This window comes from Pyrus communis, chromosome 8 (assembly GCF_963583255.1).
Source record: "Pyrus communis chromosome 8, drPyrComm1.1, whole genome shotgun sequence".
NCBI classification, from domain to species: Eukaryota; Viridiplantae; Streptophyta; class Magnoliopsida; order Rosales; family Rosaceae; genus Pyrus; species Pyrus communis.
Genome location: NC_084810.1, coordinates 19,286,083 through 19,304,902, shown reverse-complemented (window position 1 = coordinate 19,304,902; position 18,820 = coordinate 19,286,083). Strand labels below are relative to the sequence as shown.

The 18,820-nt window shown below is 34.7% G+C and overlaps 2 protein-coding genes across 3 annotated transcripts; one reads left to right on the top strand and one right to left on the bottom strand.

Annotated features, from left to right (window-relative positions):
* The first annotated feature begins 11,296 nt into the window (after positions 1-11,296).
* Positions 11,297-12,919, top strand: LOC137743079 (uncharacterized). Its single transcript, XM_068482994.1, has one exon. The coding sequence runs from the start codon at positions 11,297-11,299 to the stop codon at positions 12,917-12,919; it is 1,623 nt and encodes a 540-aa protein (XP_068339095.1).
* LOC137742519 (uncharacterized) lies at positions 12,801-17,573 on the bottom strand. Of its 2 annotated transcripts, XM_068482406.1 has the most exons (9): positions 17,224-17,573; positions 16,688-16,718; positions 16,408-16,556; positions 15,919-16,129; positions 15,750-15,821; positions 15,505-15,672; positions 15,250-15,345; positions 14,420-14,533; positions 12,820-13,793 (listed from the first exon to the last, which is right to left on the bottom strand). In XM_068482406.1, the coding sequence occupies exons 1-9, from the start codon at positions 17,241-17,243 to the stop codon at positions 13,680-13,682; spliced, it is 975 nt and encodes a 324-aa protein (XP_068338507.1). In that variant the 5' UTR covers positions 17,244-17,573; the 3' UTR covers positions 12,820-13,679. The 2 variants fall into 2 exon arrangements, with proteins under 2 accessions (XP_068338508.1, XP_068338507.1); XM_068482407.1 differs by lacking the exon at positions 15,505-15,672 and having other exon boundaries at positions 12,801-13,793.
* Positions 17,574-18,820: the final 1,247 nt, after the last annotated feature.

Below are 18,820 nucleotides of genomic sequence, written 5' to 3'. Positions count from 1 at the left end.
GTAAATAGCTAGGCCTTGCTAAAAATAAACTTTGAGATGTAATCAAATTTCATCATATGATATGAAAATATAATACAAAATTGTGGTCGTTCTAGCATATTCTGTAGATGTACATATTGCAGATGCAATGTACAGTATGAAAAATTTAAAAGCATACTACAGTATTCGGGTCTAATATTATACACTTGTATTCATTAAAGAAAAGGCAAGAAGCTCCCTTCTAATTGAGTTTAATTCTAGCTAAGGTTGCTTTGGCTTTGTTAAATGAGTCTAGCTATATATTGCTCTTCATCCTCTATCTGGTATATATTATTAGATGCTAGCAGTTTTGCTCAATCAGTCTAGCTATGATGTTCTTCATCCTTTAAGCTTCTAATGAACGGGGTACTTTTAGGCCTCATTTGATAGGGAGGACTAACTTGGATGGGACTATTCATTACATTGAAGTCATTTTAAATGAAGAAATGGATGAGAACTTCCGTATTGTCTAGGTTGAAGGTTGCTCATAGAGAAAAGATATCCCTCCTAGTTCCCATAAAAATGGTAGGTTAATTAAAAGGACGACTTTTCTTCATAAGTATTCTTCAACTTGGACAAAATAAGAAACCTGTCATCCATTTCTCGCTTCAAAATGCCTTCAATATAGTGAATAGTGTTATCCAAGTTAATCATTTCTATCCAACGAGGCCTTAGAGCTCAACACAAAGAAGGGCAATTTTGTTGATTGCATTGCATCACTTGGTTTGCTTATGTATTTGGGCTGCCATGTCCTTCACCTCCAAGTCATGAAATAAGTAGACTTTGATTAGTTCCTAGTTAGTTGTTCATGTTGGCCCTCTCTTTTTTTGATCGAAAAAAAGAAGAGGTAGGGTCACGTTCGACAAATCTTTTTGACGTTGGGGGCGATACTAGTGCACAGTACTATAGTTTGGAGGACAATTGATACGTTTTCAGGTCAGGAAATACGTTAAATCTGGGGTGTAGCTGCATTTCTGCTATTAGGTTATAAAAATATGGTCAAGTTTGTTAAGTGGGAGTTATTTTGTTAATTAATCACAGATTCACAAATTATGTGTTAGAGAGAATATATTGTTTAGAGTGAGCATCATCACACCCCTCTCCTATTCTTCACCCGCATTATTTTATCTTCTACTAGAAATTTTAAAGGATATTGATTCATATACAGATTCATCTGCATTATTTTCCCTTTGTTCCTTGTTCTCAGTTTAAACCCTAACCCTAGGTTACTACCCTAGCCCCGTAGAAGGATTTCTTTGCCGCCGAGCCCAATACTGGCGAAATGACCAATTGCACTGCAACCTGTGCGGGTAGTACGGGCACTATCATGTGTATTTCTCGGCAGATTATTATGTTATAATTGTATAAATCTTCTTGGATAATGAGAAGGTTATAATTGGGTATTTATCATTCATAGCCAAAATTTAGCACACAAATTCATTCATGTCAGTTTTTACAAAACAATTCAAATATAGCCAAAAATTCACTTGAATAGACCTAACTACCCTCAAAATTGAAACTTAATTACACCTAAAACCGAAACCTAATTAAGCATCGTTGTTCCCCTGTAACAATGCTGCCATATTGGGATCCAGAAGCAACAACATCAATTTTCTTAGACATTGGATTTGAATCGTCATATATATGATTCTCCTCACAGAAGAAGCCAATCACCATAAAATCGATCTAAAATATTCTCATCTTCCAATGCACTTGTCTGGAGTGATTTGCTGCAAAGACCTTCCTCCGCCTCCCTCTTTTTGTTTTTGCCTTTTACAGATCCATATTAAAATGGGAGTTCTAACGAAAAGCACGTGGTACTGTTCACTTTAACGAAAAACCACATTTTACACTAAAAAATTAATCCTGGTACTATTCATTTTACCATTTATTTTGTCCTTATCGTTAAAACTTGAAATTTTCAAGCCCTTTTCATTAGTTTTCCTTATTAAAATTGATTCACCGGTTGTGTATATTATGCTCAATTTCCCTTAATTAAATGCCTAATTTGGGTAACCCTCTACTTAAGAGATCATATGCAGAATAAGAACATGCAATCTCAGTTTCATAAAAAATAATTACCTGCCGAATACTATTTAAAAAATATCCAGAAGTTAATAGTTCTAACAAAAATTTCTAAGAAATATCAATTAATTATCACACAAGAATATTAAAAAATTGTAGTTATGTGAAATTTTTATCATGATCTTCGTTGTAGGCTTGTAAATTAAGAAATGAAATTTGATAAATTGATTGACTTAATTTCCATTAGAATAAATATCTTTTTATAAATGTTTAATTTCATCAGGCTCCTTTCTCTATCTTTTCGGATTCGAATTGAGATATGAAAATAGTTAAACCCTAAAATGAAAAAGAACACAAAGAGAATCTCTTTGGCATTTGTTTTCCATTTTGAGGGTAATTTGGTATATTGATGTGAGGTTTTGGTTATAAATGATAGTTTTTATAAAAACCGACAATTTTGACTTTAAGGCATAAATTTTGACTATAAACGATAATTTCTCATTATAATTTGGTACGTGAAATTAAATAATGTCACTCATAGATTATTATGTTTAAATTATTTAGAATAATGCTAGGGAGACCAAATTTTTAAACCAAATTGGCAAACCAAATGATGTGTCACCAATAAAAAACAAGTACGTTAATCGACACTTAATTAATAATTCAATTATCTACAACCACATCATTTGGTCTGCAAATTTGATTTAAAAAATTTGGTCTCCCAAACATTACCCAATTATTTAGGTTTGAGACAAGGGATACCAGTTTTTGAATGGCTAAATTGAGGCTATTAAAATTCAACCATGCAAATCTAATTGTCCAAATATACGGTGCATCTCATACATCGATAATGATATAGTTTCGATAATTTTAATCACTTATTTGCAGTCTAACCCAATAGATTAATTTCTAATTTGTTATGTCATAATTATTATCTTATAAGTATCTTATAAGTAATTCTTTAGATTTTATTTTATTTATTTTTTTCACTTACATATTAAGTAATTCTTTAGGCGTGGTATACTCTTTGGAACCGGATCCCTTATGGACCCAAATAAACTGAGTCTCCTGAGCAAAGAATCTGGACCGTTGAAATTTGATCCAACGGCTACAAAAAGGGCGGCTCTCTAAAAATTATAATAATTGTAGTCATTAAATCAAATTTCAACGGTCCGGATTCTTTGATCCATAAGTTCAGTTTATTTGAGTCCGGAGGGGATCTGGTTTCATACTCTTTCACTTTTTCTTATGTTATGGTAACCCAATTTCACTGTCCTCAAAAGGGATGCCATGTGTACTAAAATAGACCTAGTTAACAGAATTGCCTTTAAGGTTTCGCTTATACTTAACTCTCATGTGGCGGAGTGAGCATTAAATGTACCCTCCGCGCCTCACATGATGGCCTCATGTAAACCAAGGCATTGTGCCACTTTCTATCAATAGAGTTGGTGGGCTTAGCAAGCCAAATAAAGCCCAAATAGAGGATTCCGCGAGCCCACAAGGGCTCCCAAACAACAAGATCTTCAAGAGATAATGATCCATATAATCATGGCCCAAACATGGGTCATCCTGCTATTAAAAGTTAGGCTTTTTAGCCAAAATGATCTCTGAGATTGCATAACACATCACTTTGGTCCCTGAGATTAAAAATCAATAGAAATGGTCTCTGAGAATGTCCACCATCCATTATTTTGGTCATTCCTTTAAAACTCGGTTAAATGTCCCGGAGCTCTTACCCGAAGTTCGGGATATTTTCAAAGCTTCGTAACTCAATCGTTTCTTAACCAAATTCGACCCATAATATATCAAAAGGAATATAGGAAAGTGTAAAACAATATTATACCTATTTGGAAGCCCAATGGTTGCCAGAGATAGCCGAAAAATAGCTTGAAAGGTGATTGGTCAGCGGGAAAATTGGAAAACTTGCCGAAAACTGGGTAAACTTTAAACGTTCATAACTTCTTCAATACTCAACGAAATTGAGTGATTCAAAAATAAAAATCATACTTCACGACGAGACTAAGAGAATGGTACCTTTCTTGATGGCTAATTCGTCTTGGTTTAGCCAGAAATTGGCTCGAAATTGGCTAACTCGAGACCAAGATAGCCACTTTGAGCCGTTTTACAACCAAACCACGACGATTTAGCCATCAAGAAAGGTACCATTATCTTTGTCTCATCGAGAAGTATGATTTTTGTTTTTGAATCACTCGTTTTTGTTGAGTATTGGAGAAGTTATGAACGTTTAACGTTTACCTAGTTTCCGACGAGTTTTCCAGTTTTCTAGCGGACCAATTACCTTTCAAGCTATTTTCTGGCCAGCTCCAGTAACCATTGGTCTTCCAAATAGGTATAATCTTGTTCTACAATTTCCTATCTTCATTTTGATATATTATAGGTTGAATTTGGTTAAGAAACAATTGAGTTACGAAGCTTTGAAAATTGCCCAAACTTTCGGCCAAGAGCTTCAGGACACTTAACGGAGTTTTTAACGGAATGACCAAAATAATGGATGGTGGACAATCTCAGGGATCATTTCTATGGATTTTCAATCTCAAGGACCAAAGTGATGTGTTATGCAAATCTCAGCGACCATTTTGGCTAAAAAGCCTAAAAGCTATCCCTAAACGAGACTCTTGATTGGTGTCCCTCATCACGTCTCCCATAGTCATACTTTGTGGACCAAATGAGTGGGATAACATAGGGTTTAAACTAACTACTTAGAGAGCGACGTGCGTGCCCTAATGAATCATCCTATGTTCATTTTCATGTGAAGGTAATTATATCTTAACTAAGAGCATCTCCAATGGGAGTCCCTATTTAGGGACTCCTACCACCACTTTTGAGTACTCATTTAAGGACTTAAAGATAATCTTTATGTCCCTAAAGCAATATTGCCTACAATGGGAGTTCTTATAGTGGAATCTCGAAATTTGAGGTTTTTATGATTTTATGTGATAATTTGATTAGGAGCACATTTTTTTGTTTATGTTAACCATTTTTTAATTAATTTAACATTACGTTCTCATAAAATATTTGTGTGAACTTTTTAACAAAAAAAAAATTCAAATTCTGACACCAAATTTTTTCTCCCAAAAAAAAAAAAAAAAAAAAAAAAGAACCTAGAATTACTTCATTATTAAATTATATCCTTGCAAATTGATTAGGTACGTAGTTGGGCACATAATGAAAGAAAAAACTAGGGATCATATATTAATTAAAAGGAAAGATGGCATAGCTTACTATTAATTAAACGCAATACATTGATTCAATACCTAATGAACAAAACATTAACTTAATACTTAGTTTAAAATACATTGATTCTCAACGTTAACATACATCAACTCCAAGTTCAAATTCTGGCCACTGAACTCCAATTGCACAGCAGCAATAAAGGTGGTGGGTTCCGATGTATTTGGTGAGTCCTTATATTGTAGGGACTCACTTTTCAGTCTATTTGAGATTCATTTTATCCCTACATTTGTTTTAGAGAATTGTTATTAGCGTTCCAAAAATATCATTCTACACTCCAAACTTTCTATATTGGGAAATAAAAATACACTTGTAAGGAGTGTAGATTGAGATTTTTGGAGTGCTAATAACATTTCCCTTGTTTTATACCCATTTTATACGGAGGTTGTCCCAAATTTAGGAACTCCAATAGAGATGCTCTAAAAAACCCATAGTCGGTAATTCATTTTCCTATAGTCAACTCAAGTTTAACCTAGACATCAAAGTGCCTTTGACTCACACCACAATAGTGTGACAAGGTCTCTCACTTGTCTTTTCTTTCTAGGTTGCAAGAATACCATAGTGAATTGCATGCTTGTGTAAAATTCGTTCCCCACATGTAAAGAAGAAATAATTTTTATAGAGACTTGTTTTTTTCTTTGAAAACTTTTTAGAGACATGGATTGAAGAGTAAAAAAAATATGTCCGTACATTGCAACTAATGTATTTCCACCATATAAATTTCTTAATCAGAATCATTTCTTTTTTTAGTTCTCAGTTAATGATAATATCTATAAAATATAATTAGGCATCCATATTTATCATATTTAATCAAGTCTACGATAGTCACTCACCTTTGGGTCTGATATTAAGGGTTGAGATTGAAACACTAAAACCACATTCATTTATTATTCATCGTTGATATCAAATCTAATGACATTCTTCTTCACTTGTAAGTGAGAGATTTTAGGTTTGATTTTGCTAAAGACGAATTTGAACCACATTATTACTAGCTCATTATGAGGCTTAGCCCACTCCCCCACCCCCTTAGTGTAGATAATATCGTTTGTTTAACAAAAATATATCAAATCTAATTGTGAGTGACATTTCTTGGTCATCTAGCAACAGAACATCTTTTATATGATTAATTGATAATTTAATAACTTTGCATTAGGCCTCATTCTGTAATGGACTGGCCCATATGGAAGCAGCTCCTTATTGTTTTCAATTACGGCCATGTCTTCATCCTTGAAAGTCAAGGACGCTTCTATGCCATCGCCATCTCCATATCTGGTATCCATGAACTTAATTACACTCTTCATTTCCGCGTTGTTGATAAAATCCATGATGGTTTTCCCCATCCGAAATCTGCTGCATAAAAGGGCACTCTGAACGTAGTGCTGCAACCATAACTCTCCATATCATCCCTATTGATGAGGTTCCCAAACTCTGAACATTTCAAATGCCTCGTCCGCACTAAATCCAGTACCATATTTTTCTTTAAATTCCTTAATGCTTTTCCCCAATTCAGCAACCAAGCTTTGAAGATCATTATCATCGGTGGCTACTTGAGGATGACGGTCACTAATATCTAATTTTTTTTCTTTGCCATACACAACCCCACTAGACTTCCCATTAAAATTTTGTCAGCCAAGGGTCGTCGCAGTATTTCCCGCATATTCAGTGATTGTCACCACATGGATTGCTTTATAAGACCCGAGTTTGATCTCAATGCTTCTATTGTGCATTTCCAAATGAGGGCGGGCATAACTTCAACAGACGTAGGTTTTGGCACGCTGGAGCTAGCAGCTTTGGACTTGAGAGCAGCAGTCTTTGAGGCACCAAACACAAATCTCTCTGTGTTACACTTTTCTTTGACGTATTTTGTTGGGGGGGGATATCCTCTCGGTATAACAACTAGACAATATCATCCTAACATTCTACATTATCTTGGATTGTTGTTTAACACTAGTATTAGAGGGCTTGTGCCTTCAGCTTGTGGTGACGCCATATGATCAGCGTGAAGGAGTTGTTTAATGGGTCCAAGATGATCTGGTTTGTCCAAAATCTTTGATTTCCAAAGCAGTTAGGATAATGTTGGTTTGGATGTGATTGTTTTTGTACAAGACTTCTTTCAGCGTAACATGAGTGATTTTTGTTCTTCCCGTACATAGAGTCATCACTGAACAAAAGTTAGCTACAGTTTAACTGTATCAATACTAGCCTAACATTAGACAAAACTCAATGCCTATCCTGTCGGATCCTAACCTGACTACTTTACAGTACCAAATCTGATCCAAGCCGGACCACCAAACCCTGAGACCATTAGACCTGGCATTCGTGTCGTGTTTCCCGTGTTTGTGTCGTTTTCGTGTCATACCCAATATCTTAACGGATCGTGTCGTGTAACACCCATTAAAATAAAAGGGTAAAGTGACCCGACCCCAAATCGACCGGATAATATTAACAGGTAATTTGACCTAATCCGTTACCTGTTAAGAAAAATATATTTTAAACCAATAAATAATCAAATGAAAAACATAATACTAAATAAGTATATACATACTATATTATCACATTCAAAACATAAAAACGCATTTGTCTTTCAAGTATTACATATTTACATACCCAAAATAAGAGCATAATAAATAAAAAAAACATTAGAACATTACAAAAGATTTGCAAAATTAAGGGAGTTATGTTTCAAGGTTTGGAACCTTGCACATTTTCTTACAATCAAACTCTTCAATTTTCATCAATCACTATGGGAAATGGTATTGGAACTTTGGCTTGATATATTGTCTTCAAGAGTTATATTGATGATATTTTCAGTGAGGCTTTCTACATTAGCACTCTCTTCTCATTTATCCTATGGCTATTGTTTAAGTAAAGTCTTTAATATAGTTTTTTAATTAATGTAGAAGTGTGAAAAATATAGACTAAAAAATATATAAACGCTCGGAATGACAAGCTTGACAACTTTCATGAAGGGTTTAACTTTGAAATGTGCCACTATAATCATATAAATCATAGATCAAAATTTAACCGTCGATTGTTTTTTACATTCATGCTTCATTTTTCTCACCAAATTTTATTTTTTCAGATTTTATTTTTTGAAAACATGATCTATTAGAGGATACAGGAAGATGAACAGTTCAGATCGTTGATATTATGTTCAGAGTTTTACCGTTAGTGAAAATATTGTTTGGTGTTTATAAAGTCTCTACAAACCGTATAACATCAACTCATATTAAAGATTTGAACCGTTCATCTTCCTACATCTCCCAGAAGATCATGTTTTCAAAAAAGAAAATTTTTAAAAATGAAATTCAATATAAAGAATAAAGTCTAAACGACAATCGACGGTTAAATACAAATTTAAGGTTTATGGATTATAGTGTCGGATTTTGAAGTTGACCCCTTCACGAAAGTTGTAAAGCTTGTCACTATGAGTGATTGTGTGTGTGTGTGTGTGTGTATATATATATTTTACATTTCTTACACTTCTACAATAATTATTATTAATTTTATTACTTTTACACTCAAATAAAAAACACTATTCATGACGGTTTGGAGGGTTTTAAAAATCTAAACGATAATGTAAGTGTAACCATTTTCTATTCGTGGAGGAATGATGAATCACGAGTGTTTATATATTTTTTTCACATTTTTCATACTTGTAGGGATGTCTTATTGCCTATACTAATACTATACTAGTTGATTTTAATTTTGGACAACAACATGTTAAATAAAATTTATCCTATCAATGATAATAAGAAACTCTCATAATAAAAATAAATAAATGAATAAAACTTAATTTTTTTAACTTATATAGAATAATAATACAAAAATATATATTTAATATAGAATATATCAATATATACAATATGACTATTGTATTTTATAATAAATTTTTTAGTAATTAAACTTTAAAATTATAATTTATTTTTCTTAACGGGTCGAGACGGGTTACCAACGTGTTACCCGTGTGTATGCCCGTTAAGAACCCATTATTAACGGGTCACCTGATAATAACCCGATTAGTTATCGTGTTGACCCGAAACCCGTTATTTTCGTGTCGTGTAAGAAACTGCCGGGTTTAACCATAACATTGAAAGTCGATTAGCCGAGTTTATTGTGGTTAAATTCCAACAGGGTTTATTGTGGTTAAATCCTAATTGGTCCATGTCACTCAATACTACGGTCTAGTGGTATTCCTCTTCATTTGGAAGTGAGAGGTCGTAGGTTCGAATCTCATGGATGGCGAATTCGATACCAAATTAGGTTGCCCATTGTGTGGCTTAGTCAAACTCCCTCTCCCCTTAGTGTAAAAATATTGATGTACTCAAAATAAAAAAAGGAACTTTAAAAAAAAGCTCCTGGTACTGTTCACTTTAACGAAAAATCACATTTTTACCCTAAAAAGTCATCATGTTACTATTCAATTAACTTTTTATTTTGTCCTTATCGTTAAAACTTAAAGTTTTCAAACTCTTTTTATTAGTTTTTCTAAATAAAAAATCCTAATTGGTCCACAACCAAATTAAATAGCCATTTATTATTGGATTCTCAACAAATATTTCTTTCCTAGACGAAGTATCCAAAAAAAATCCTACATAAAAGAGGTATCCAAAAAATATATTGTGAGGCTAAACTTACCTCTTTTTCTAATGTAAATAATATCGTTTGTTTAAAAATAAATAAATAAATAAATAAAAATAAATAAAGAGGTATCCAAAAGAAAAGATGGTAGCTACCAACTTAAATCTCCTTATTTCTTAAAGAAGGGATTGCATCTCTTTTTCTCACACAATCATGCATTATATACAACATACACATGCATATTTTAGCAAAATTAAGAAATCCTAGCTGCCTTTCCACCTTTTGTTTTCCATTTTATAATGTTGCATAATGATCGAAGCAATTCATTGTTTAGGTCTATCACTAAATCACATTACACAGAGATCATGAGAATAAACCTCTCAAATTTATTGGGAAATCAGTACGATTTTGATTCATTAAAATTAATAATTTCAAATGGTTAGTTAACATTTTAATGCGAATGACTTCTTCCTATACCAATTCCTTCGTTCCTATATATACTGATTTCAGATGGTTTGTTTCCAATTGTTGCACAAATCAAACATGGGTCGTATCAAAGAAAACAGACCAAACATATGGGAAAGGAAATACAATGATATTTCTTTACTTTTCCAACTTACCAAATATAAGAAATGAATTCATTTCTCATCCCCTTGAAACATATGGAAATTGATCTCCCACCAATTCATTTCCACAAACCAAAAGGGAATTAATCCACTAGGAGGCGCACAAAATAACTCAAATTTCTGTCATGATCTAAGCTAACAAGTAAGATATATTCTGAAATCACAACAACATGACATTAAGATCACAGATTCAGTAAACCGAATTATTATAAACTAATTACAATTAACTTGTATATCTGAAAAAATAATGGGCGGAGCATTCCTTACTAAAAACCAACTTAGAATTTTCACTAGGACTAATCTTTGAGGAATTAAAGATTATTAATCAAAAGTTGCTCGAGTCCTATTTGAACAATTGAACCCCAGCAGTTATCTTCCCAACCAACAATATTTTTTTACCCCATTTTACCCCAGCTGATTAATTACAGCAAACTTATCGGGTACTCAAACATACTAATCTAGACACAACTCATAATTGGAGGGGATAATCATCAGAGATTTCAGCCAAACCCCTAAAAGTCACAAATTAATCTCCATATCATATCTTAATTAATTTCCACTAATTAATCGGGGCGATTATTTTACTTCCAAAAAACAAACCAATAAACAAAAGCAGCCAGAATTCAGAGAAAATCAATTAGGGTTTTGAAACTTTTTGATAGGGTCTCAATCATAGAGTTTGTTATACAACCAGCTTCTCTAGTGAGAACCCTAATCCAATACAAAAGGGAAACTCAACCCTTCTATCAGTTTAGCTGAAAAAAAAAAAAATTGGATTGATTTTCTAATTCTTCATGAAAGACTTCCAAGAGAAAAACAAGCACCTAAAAGAAGATCATGAAGAAGAAGAAGAAGAAGAAAATCAAGAAATCGTGGATCATGATGATGTGCATTCACAAGAGATTGAAGAACAAGTTCCGGCAAGTGACGATGTTGATCATAAGGGTAAACAAGTAGTGCTAGACAGTGACGTTGTTCATCATCGAAGCGGAGATCGGGTTTGTGAGCAATGTGGGAAGATATTTCAAAATGGAAAAGCTTTAGGAGGTCACAGAAAAGTTCACTTTAATCAATCTCTTCTTCCCAAGAAGAACAAAGCATTGTTTAAGCCGAAGAAGAAACATGTTGCTTCCAATGAAGGCGGCAGCAGCAGTGAAGTCTCGTGCTATGTTTGTAAAAAGGATTTTCCATCAATCAAATCCTTGCACGGACACATGAGACTCCACCGCGAAAGAGATTGGAAAGGTGTGAGACCTCCAGGGGCTGTTCCGCCTCCTTCGGAAGAGAGCAAATCTTCTTCGTACGAAAATGACTCCAGTGATGATGATGGTGATGGTGATAGTAGTTTTTCCGATCACACCATAGAGACAGACAACGATGCAGCAAAATTTTTAGTAAACTGGAAGAAGATCGAACAAAGACGCAGGATTGCTAACCAAAGAGATCCTAATTGTGAAGACAAAGTTGGTGAATTCGGAGGGAAAAAGCTAATAGAAGAGTCAACAGTTGGATACAAAGGTAACCCTTCATCCAAGAACATCAAATTTGATGGTAGAAGTAGTAAGAAAATTACCATGGAGAGAAGTAAAAGTTTTGGAGGTACAAAACCCAAAAAATATATTGGCTTGCTTGATCAAACCCTCAACCAGATTTCAAGCAAGCCTCAAGAGTTTAGATTCAGAAGATCAGATGCAGCGATGAGTGACGTGAATGAAACGGGGTTCAGTAGTAAGTATGCAGCTGACCAAGTTAGTGAATCTGCATCAGAGAAGGCAATAGAAGAGTCACCTCGTGGATACAAAGGCAATACTCCATTGAAGATCAAGTTGAAACTTGATGGTAGAAGTAATAAAACTTTGGAGAAAAGTAGAAATTCTGGGAGTGTGTCTTTTGTGTCGAATAAGTTAAGAGTTGGAGGTAAAGAAAAGGTTTCTGTGGAAGAAGATGACGATGATGAGAATGCTGATGAGATTAGCTGGAGGGTGAAGTCGAAGAAGGTGATGATGAAGGCAGTTTCGAAAACAGGTAAAAAGCCCATCAAAGACACGGCTTTACTCGACCAAGCCCGCTACCAGATTCCACGAAGAACTCAAGAATTTGGTGCTACTTATGCTGAAAGGGGAAACTACAATGGCTCTAGTGCTACCAGTAACCAAGTACTTGAAAGAGCAGAAGAAGCTGAAGCAGTGGAGCAGGAGACCAAACAGTTTGTATGCAACATCTGCCCCTGCAAGTTCTCAACAGGTCAGGCTCTGGGAGGCCACAAGAGAGGTCACAACTATAGAATGCCAGTGGAAAATGCTCCGGGGACAGCAGAAATAGCACCGGTGGATGAAAAAGACGGTGAGATCAATATAGTTCCTGAAAAACTAGACTTGGATCTCAATCAACTTCCTTACGAATCGAACGACGAGTGAAGGGGGAACTGGTTAACTTGCTTGTTGATACTCGCATTTTATGAATTTCAGGAGAGTTTTAACTCCTCCAAGTAATTTGACTGTGATAGTTTGATTTGTTTCTCATAGAAAAGAAAGAATCAATAATTATTGTTTGTCATTTGTTTCTCAAAGAGAAGTGATTTTCAGTCCCATTTTCTCGTTCTAGACTCCTTCCCCTTGTTTCTTTTTCTCGTTCTATGCTCCATCCCCTTGTTTCTATCCTTATAATTGATGAAATCAAAGGAGAATTAAAGTACATAAACAAGGGAGAAGCACAGAAGGAGAAACTGAGAGTACGAAAATCCCTACCGTTCCCCAAATGAAATTGATGAAAATTGCCCAAGTTTGTTGCAGCATTTCTCAGTATATAAACTTATCATTTGTAAATGTGGCGTGTATTTTGGAATGCAACCAAATTATGAATGTGGTGCTTCCACCATTCTTGATGCACAATTCTTTCGAAAGGTAACAGAAAATTTCCATGCTGGGTATTCCTTTCTTTGATAATTTATCCGGGCATGCTACATGTAAGTGTGCTATACTTTCTGTCATGTTTATGCCGCAAAATCAGCAGGAAAACTATTCCAACCCGGGCATGTCACATACAATTTCTGCAGCACAACCGGCAGTGTAATACGAAACAGGTGAGGCCTACTGTTATGCGATGGATGCACGTGATTATTGTCGAACACAGCACACCTATAAAGAATTTGCTCCATGTCAACGGAACTCCATGGATTTAAGTTGAAAGTTGAGCTCTCTGCCCGCTATAAATTTCTTCACTTTCGGGTAATAATCTCTGGTCAAAATCTTCTAGACTCTTCACCAAAGGTGGCCTCCCAAGTTCCTGGGTCTGCAGCATGGAATAGTAGTCGTTAAGAACTGATGATGTATCATTGGTTTGGAAGTAACTCAACATTGACTTGTACTGCAAGGTTCAATTTCAAAATATAACAGAAGTTTGCAATTTGGCCAAGCACAGAAGACTGGGAATGCGTGGAAACTAACCAGACTGTCACAGAAGAACCACACTCGAAAGAAAGCTGATACATTTCACTAAATACAAACTGAATGACTCATTTTCTGGTAAATTAATTTGAATGACTGGAAACAATGAGTAAGAACTAAAATGAAAAGATTAGACGTTGCGCCAGTCTATTACTTATGATCTTCAATCTGTGTGATCGACACCAATTCGAAATTACAAGGTTGACATTACTCCAATTTGCTTAGATGCCCCAAAATCCCAAATTGAAACTATTAGTAAATTACAGGGAATAAAAGTAACTTTGGCTTATGAAAATGTGATTTTCTATCACCAAAACATGGATAAGTTGATCATAATCCATATGCAGGCTTCATTTTTTTTATTTTTCTTTGGATAGGTAATCAAATATAGAAAGAAATGCATTATAAGCAATAACTTCATTGAACATTGGAAACATCTATTGAATGAGTTGTTGTCTAGAACCTTCGTACCTCTGAGTTTCTATGTCGTTCACTTTCACGTATCTGTTCAACTGTCATTCCAAACCATTCATCAATCCAAGAAAAACAATTCCGATGGCTTTCTAGGAAAAGAGCCCTTTCACCCTATAAAAAGTATCTCGGTTATAGTAGTTAAAAGTATAATAGAATAAAATGAACTAAAACTTCATATAAACGTGAAACTGAAAACCAATATAAACTTAAAATTTCACTCCGCTTAGAATCTTTCTTAGAAAATGAGAAAGCGAATATTTGTTAATAGAGAAAAGAAGAAGTGCAGATGAGGACAAGGTGACCTCAAACACAGTTTACTAGCTTTTTAGAGGATATGAATCTTCTGATACTTCCACTGGAGTTTTAATGCTTTACTCACATCATATGCATGTTGTTCTAAAGCCAATCAGATAGAGATGAAATTTCATCAAGAAGGTTGATTTGGTATAGTTCCAACCCAAAGAAAAAGACATAATGTAAGTTTCTAGAAATGTCTGTGACTAGGGACATAGAAAATTGACAAGTGGAAGTTTGGATTACATAACCAATGGTTACGACCGGTCAAGGTTAATATTCTGGTCTCGTTGTTTCCACCGTATCATTATTTTTTATTTCCAACAAAAGTAAACATTGCCTCATTCTGCTGCAAAAACAAACCTGAACTATAAAAAGAAATTTACTTCTAACTTATTGGTTGTCTTTTTCATACAAAAACAAACTGATGCTGCCATTTGCGTAGCTATTGTGTTATAGAAGACGTTCGTCATAACCAAAAGACGTATAACAAAAATAATAAATGATAACGGTCAAAATCTAAGAGAGCCTACCAATAGCAAAGCTTGTTCAAGTTTATTGCCAAAACCCCAATATGGTGCATCAATGGTGACCAGTTTGTAGGCTGTCATAACTGGATCCGACTTATCCTGAAATTTAAAAGTAATAATTAACAGGTTGAAAGCTAGATAGAGAAGTTTCTAAGATAAATATAATCAGAACGCAACATCTTATCCATCTCATAAATAAATATTCATGCACAAAGTAATACACAATAAGATTAAGCTACTGGTAGGGCATATTCCAACCTGCCATTCCTCTAAAAGTGGACCACGTCCAGTTTTCGCTGATGTAAATTGAGATAAGTCCGTGTTGTTAGTGCCAACTATGTAACTCCAGTAATCTCTTGCTGATGAAGCAATATCAACAATTTCCACATCCCTAGTTGCTAATTGTGCTTTGCTTAGACCGTGAACCTAGGTTGTAAAGAGGATGATGAAGTCATTAAATTACAAATTCGGGCAACAAAAAGAAAACTTTTCTAGAAACCTACATTATCCGAATGGCCCTTGTCAGCTCTGTGAACAGTTTCGACAGTCAGCTGAAACTTGGTGAAGTATGGGCACTGCAAAATCCCAAAACAAGATCATGCTTCTGATTTTAAAAAAGTCCAAGAAGAGATGAAGTATCAATTGTTTTCAGAGATGGACAAGAAAATTTACCTTAATTACTGTGCCATTGGCCATACATTTGCAGTCAACCAAAATCCCCATTAGAATAAGTTCGAAGTGTGTTAAAAAACAAGGTATACAACAATTGACTAAAGGAACGCTTGGAAAACCTGTTTTGCATCTTGGGTATGCGTTCCAGGCTTCCTCTTGCAAGATGAGAGCTTCTGCTGGTGCAAAAGTGGTAAGCCAACCAGGAGCTTTGCTGGAATAAGAAAATGAATGAATAAGTAACCTTGGAATGCATAACATACACGTCTAATTGAAATGGTATTAACAGATGATCCACTTCACCGAAAAAAGAGAGTAAACAAACAGTGAGGCCACCATATATGTAGGAACATAGGTGGTACAATGCTGTGGTAAAATCAGGACCAAAATACATTATTTTTCAACTGAAGAAGCAAACTTCAAGTTTTCAACATCATCAAATAAACAATTTAGCGACGGAAACTTAAACTGACAAATTTGAACCGGTTTTACCTTTGTAGACGATAAATTTTAGAACTGTAGTGACCCTTTCCAAATACATCATCTTCAAAGGGTCTACTCTCTACTATTTCCACGCCTTCGGTACTGGTCGTGTTCTGTTTCTGCATCTTCATGACCATGTACGTCTGGGCTACTTGATACTGCAGTTCAAGTTCAATATGTGGTTAACAATCACTCCAGAGTTCTTTTACAAATGAAAATTAAACAAAACTAATCACTTCGTTAAAATTTTAGTAGAACACAGAATCATGAACTCTTGAACTACATTTACCTCTTCCAATGACACGGGCATGACAATACGACTTCACGCAAGTCCCCAGTTGAAAAGACAAGAATTAAGGAAACCTCAAAACTCAAAAGAAAGGGGACGTAGTTTTTGTATTGCAAAAGTCGTACAAATTTACCAGAAAAATTAAAGATAAAATCTTTAAGTAGCATTCAGTTCTAATTAGTTAAATACGTAAAGAACAATAAGAATAAGGGCGGCCCCAAGCTAACAAAGCTCCCGCTTTGCGAGGGACATAAACCCCCATGAATAACATAAAAGATTGGAACTTTGCCTTCCTATTCATTGTTCTTCATTCACAAACTAACCCTTAATTTGTAACAGATTAACACATTTAAACACCCTTAATTTGCTCAGTTTTGTCTTAATCCAATATCTGCCATCACCCCAAGTAAAAATCTACGCTAGAACAACATAAATGAAATTCAAATGGCATTTTCTCAGCAAACAGATAAAATGGTAAATAATTCAAACCCATAATTCAGATAACATATTAAGCGAAAATATATAAGGAAGGATACATTTCCTTCATCAGAACCATTTTCCACCGACTTAAATCTTCAAATATTCGACCAAATTTGTGATCCTCAGCTTCAAACGTGGCACAAAACAGACAGAACCCAGACGCAGAAGCAGAATTTGAACCCAGAAAGCAGAAGCAGAAGCAGAATTTTGAGAGAAGTCAGAGGAGGATTGTTTGAGCAAAGCAGGATTGAGGAAGATAGCTTTCTGGTTTTGCCAAGTGCAGGGAAATTAGATTTTGCTTATTTCTTTCCACCGTTGGATTTGTAATAAAAAGGCACGTCACCAACTCAGCCCCCAGCGCATTTTAGCATGAGTCGACCAAGGAAACGGAGTCAATGAACGTCGGAAGACTAGATGGGAGTCCCTTTTTTGACTTTCTTAAGGTTCTAGACACGCGTTTTGCCGTCAAACGGTGTCGATTCCGTTCATAAGAAAATAGAAAGGGTATATTTTTGGCATTTGATTTTTAGGAAAATTAATAAAAATGATTTGAAAACTTTAAATATTAATTAAAATGATAAAAATGTGTTGTTAGTGAATAGATCAGAAGTAACTTTTTAGAGTAAAAATATTATTTTCGTTAAAAGTAAATAACACCGAAAATGTTACATTAAAATTCCTTTAATTTTTTGTTGGATTTGAATATTTTATTTTATATTGTTTGCTCGACAACGACACCACATTGCATCGTTCAAGTCGGCAGTATTTCCTCTTTTATATTTTTTGGATTTTCTTTTCTTTAAGTAATGTGATTAGAGGGGGAACGGCAACCACAACAAGGAAGCATTTGCTTTAATTTTGTTGTTTATATTATCCCTAATTATCCGGCAGTGTTGTCACATGGTTATTTGTCTCCGGCTATAATATATAGATGGGGGTTTTATTTGTGCATCATCTCAAAATACGGTTTAATATGTCGATGAATCGAATTTTTGTGTGAATACGTTTGCGATTGCTTTTTAATTTGTCTAGACTGCACTATGGGAATCCATTAGCTCTAATTTTGATTGTTTGTCCTCAACAAATGATCATCCTCCAAGGGAGGGGAAATATTTCTACGGATTTAAGGAGATTATTCATTTGATTATCAGTTTTGTTGGGTAACTCATAAGAGGAGGCGTAAAGGTGGGCACAGTCTAATTTGGACCGGTTTGAAATTCAAACCGCATGCAAGTAAATTACTAATAACATACCGGTTTTGTTCAAATTTCAATAAATTAAGGTGAGAAATCAGTACAAACTCGATTATTGTGGTGCAGTTTTGTTTGTTCGATTTGGACCGTAGTCTGATATTTTTTTTCTTTAAGCATTTTTTAGTTAGTTAGTCTCACAATTTATAGATATAACTTAGGATACAAGTTCAGAGGAAAAGTTGGATTTTCATCATCGTGCATGAGCATACAAACAAATTTTTTGTTAACATTTAAGAGACAAATATTTAAAGGTGCTACTTCGGTCACATCAACTAAATTCGTCCTTACTCAACTTGATTTAAACCCACTTAGACAAGTTAGAATTGAGTAATAAGTTTGGTTGGGTTGATGCCTTGCTCATATATGTCCAACACGATTTCTGACACAAATTCTCCCTTGA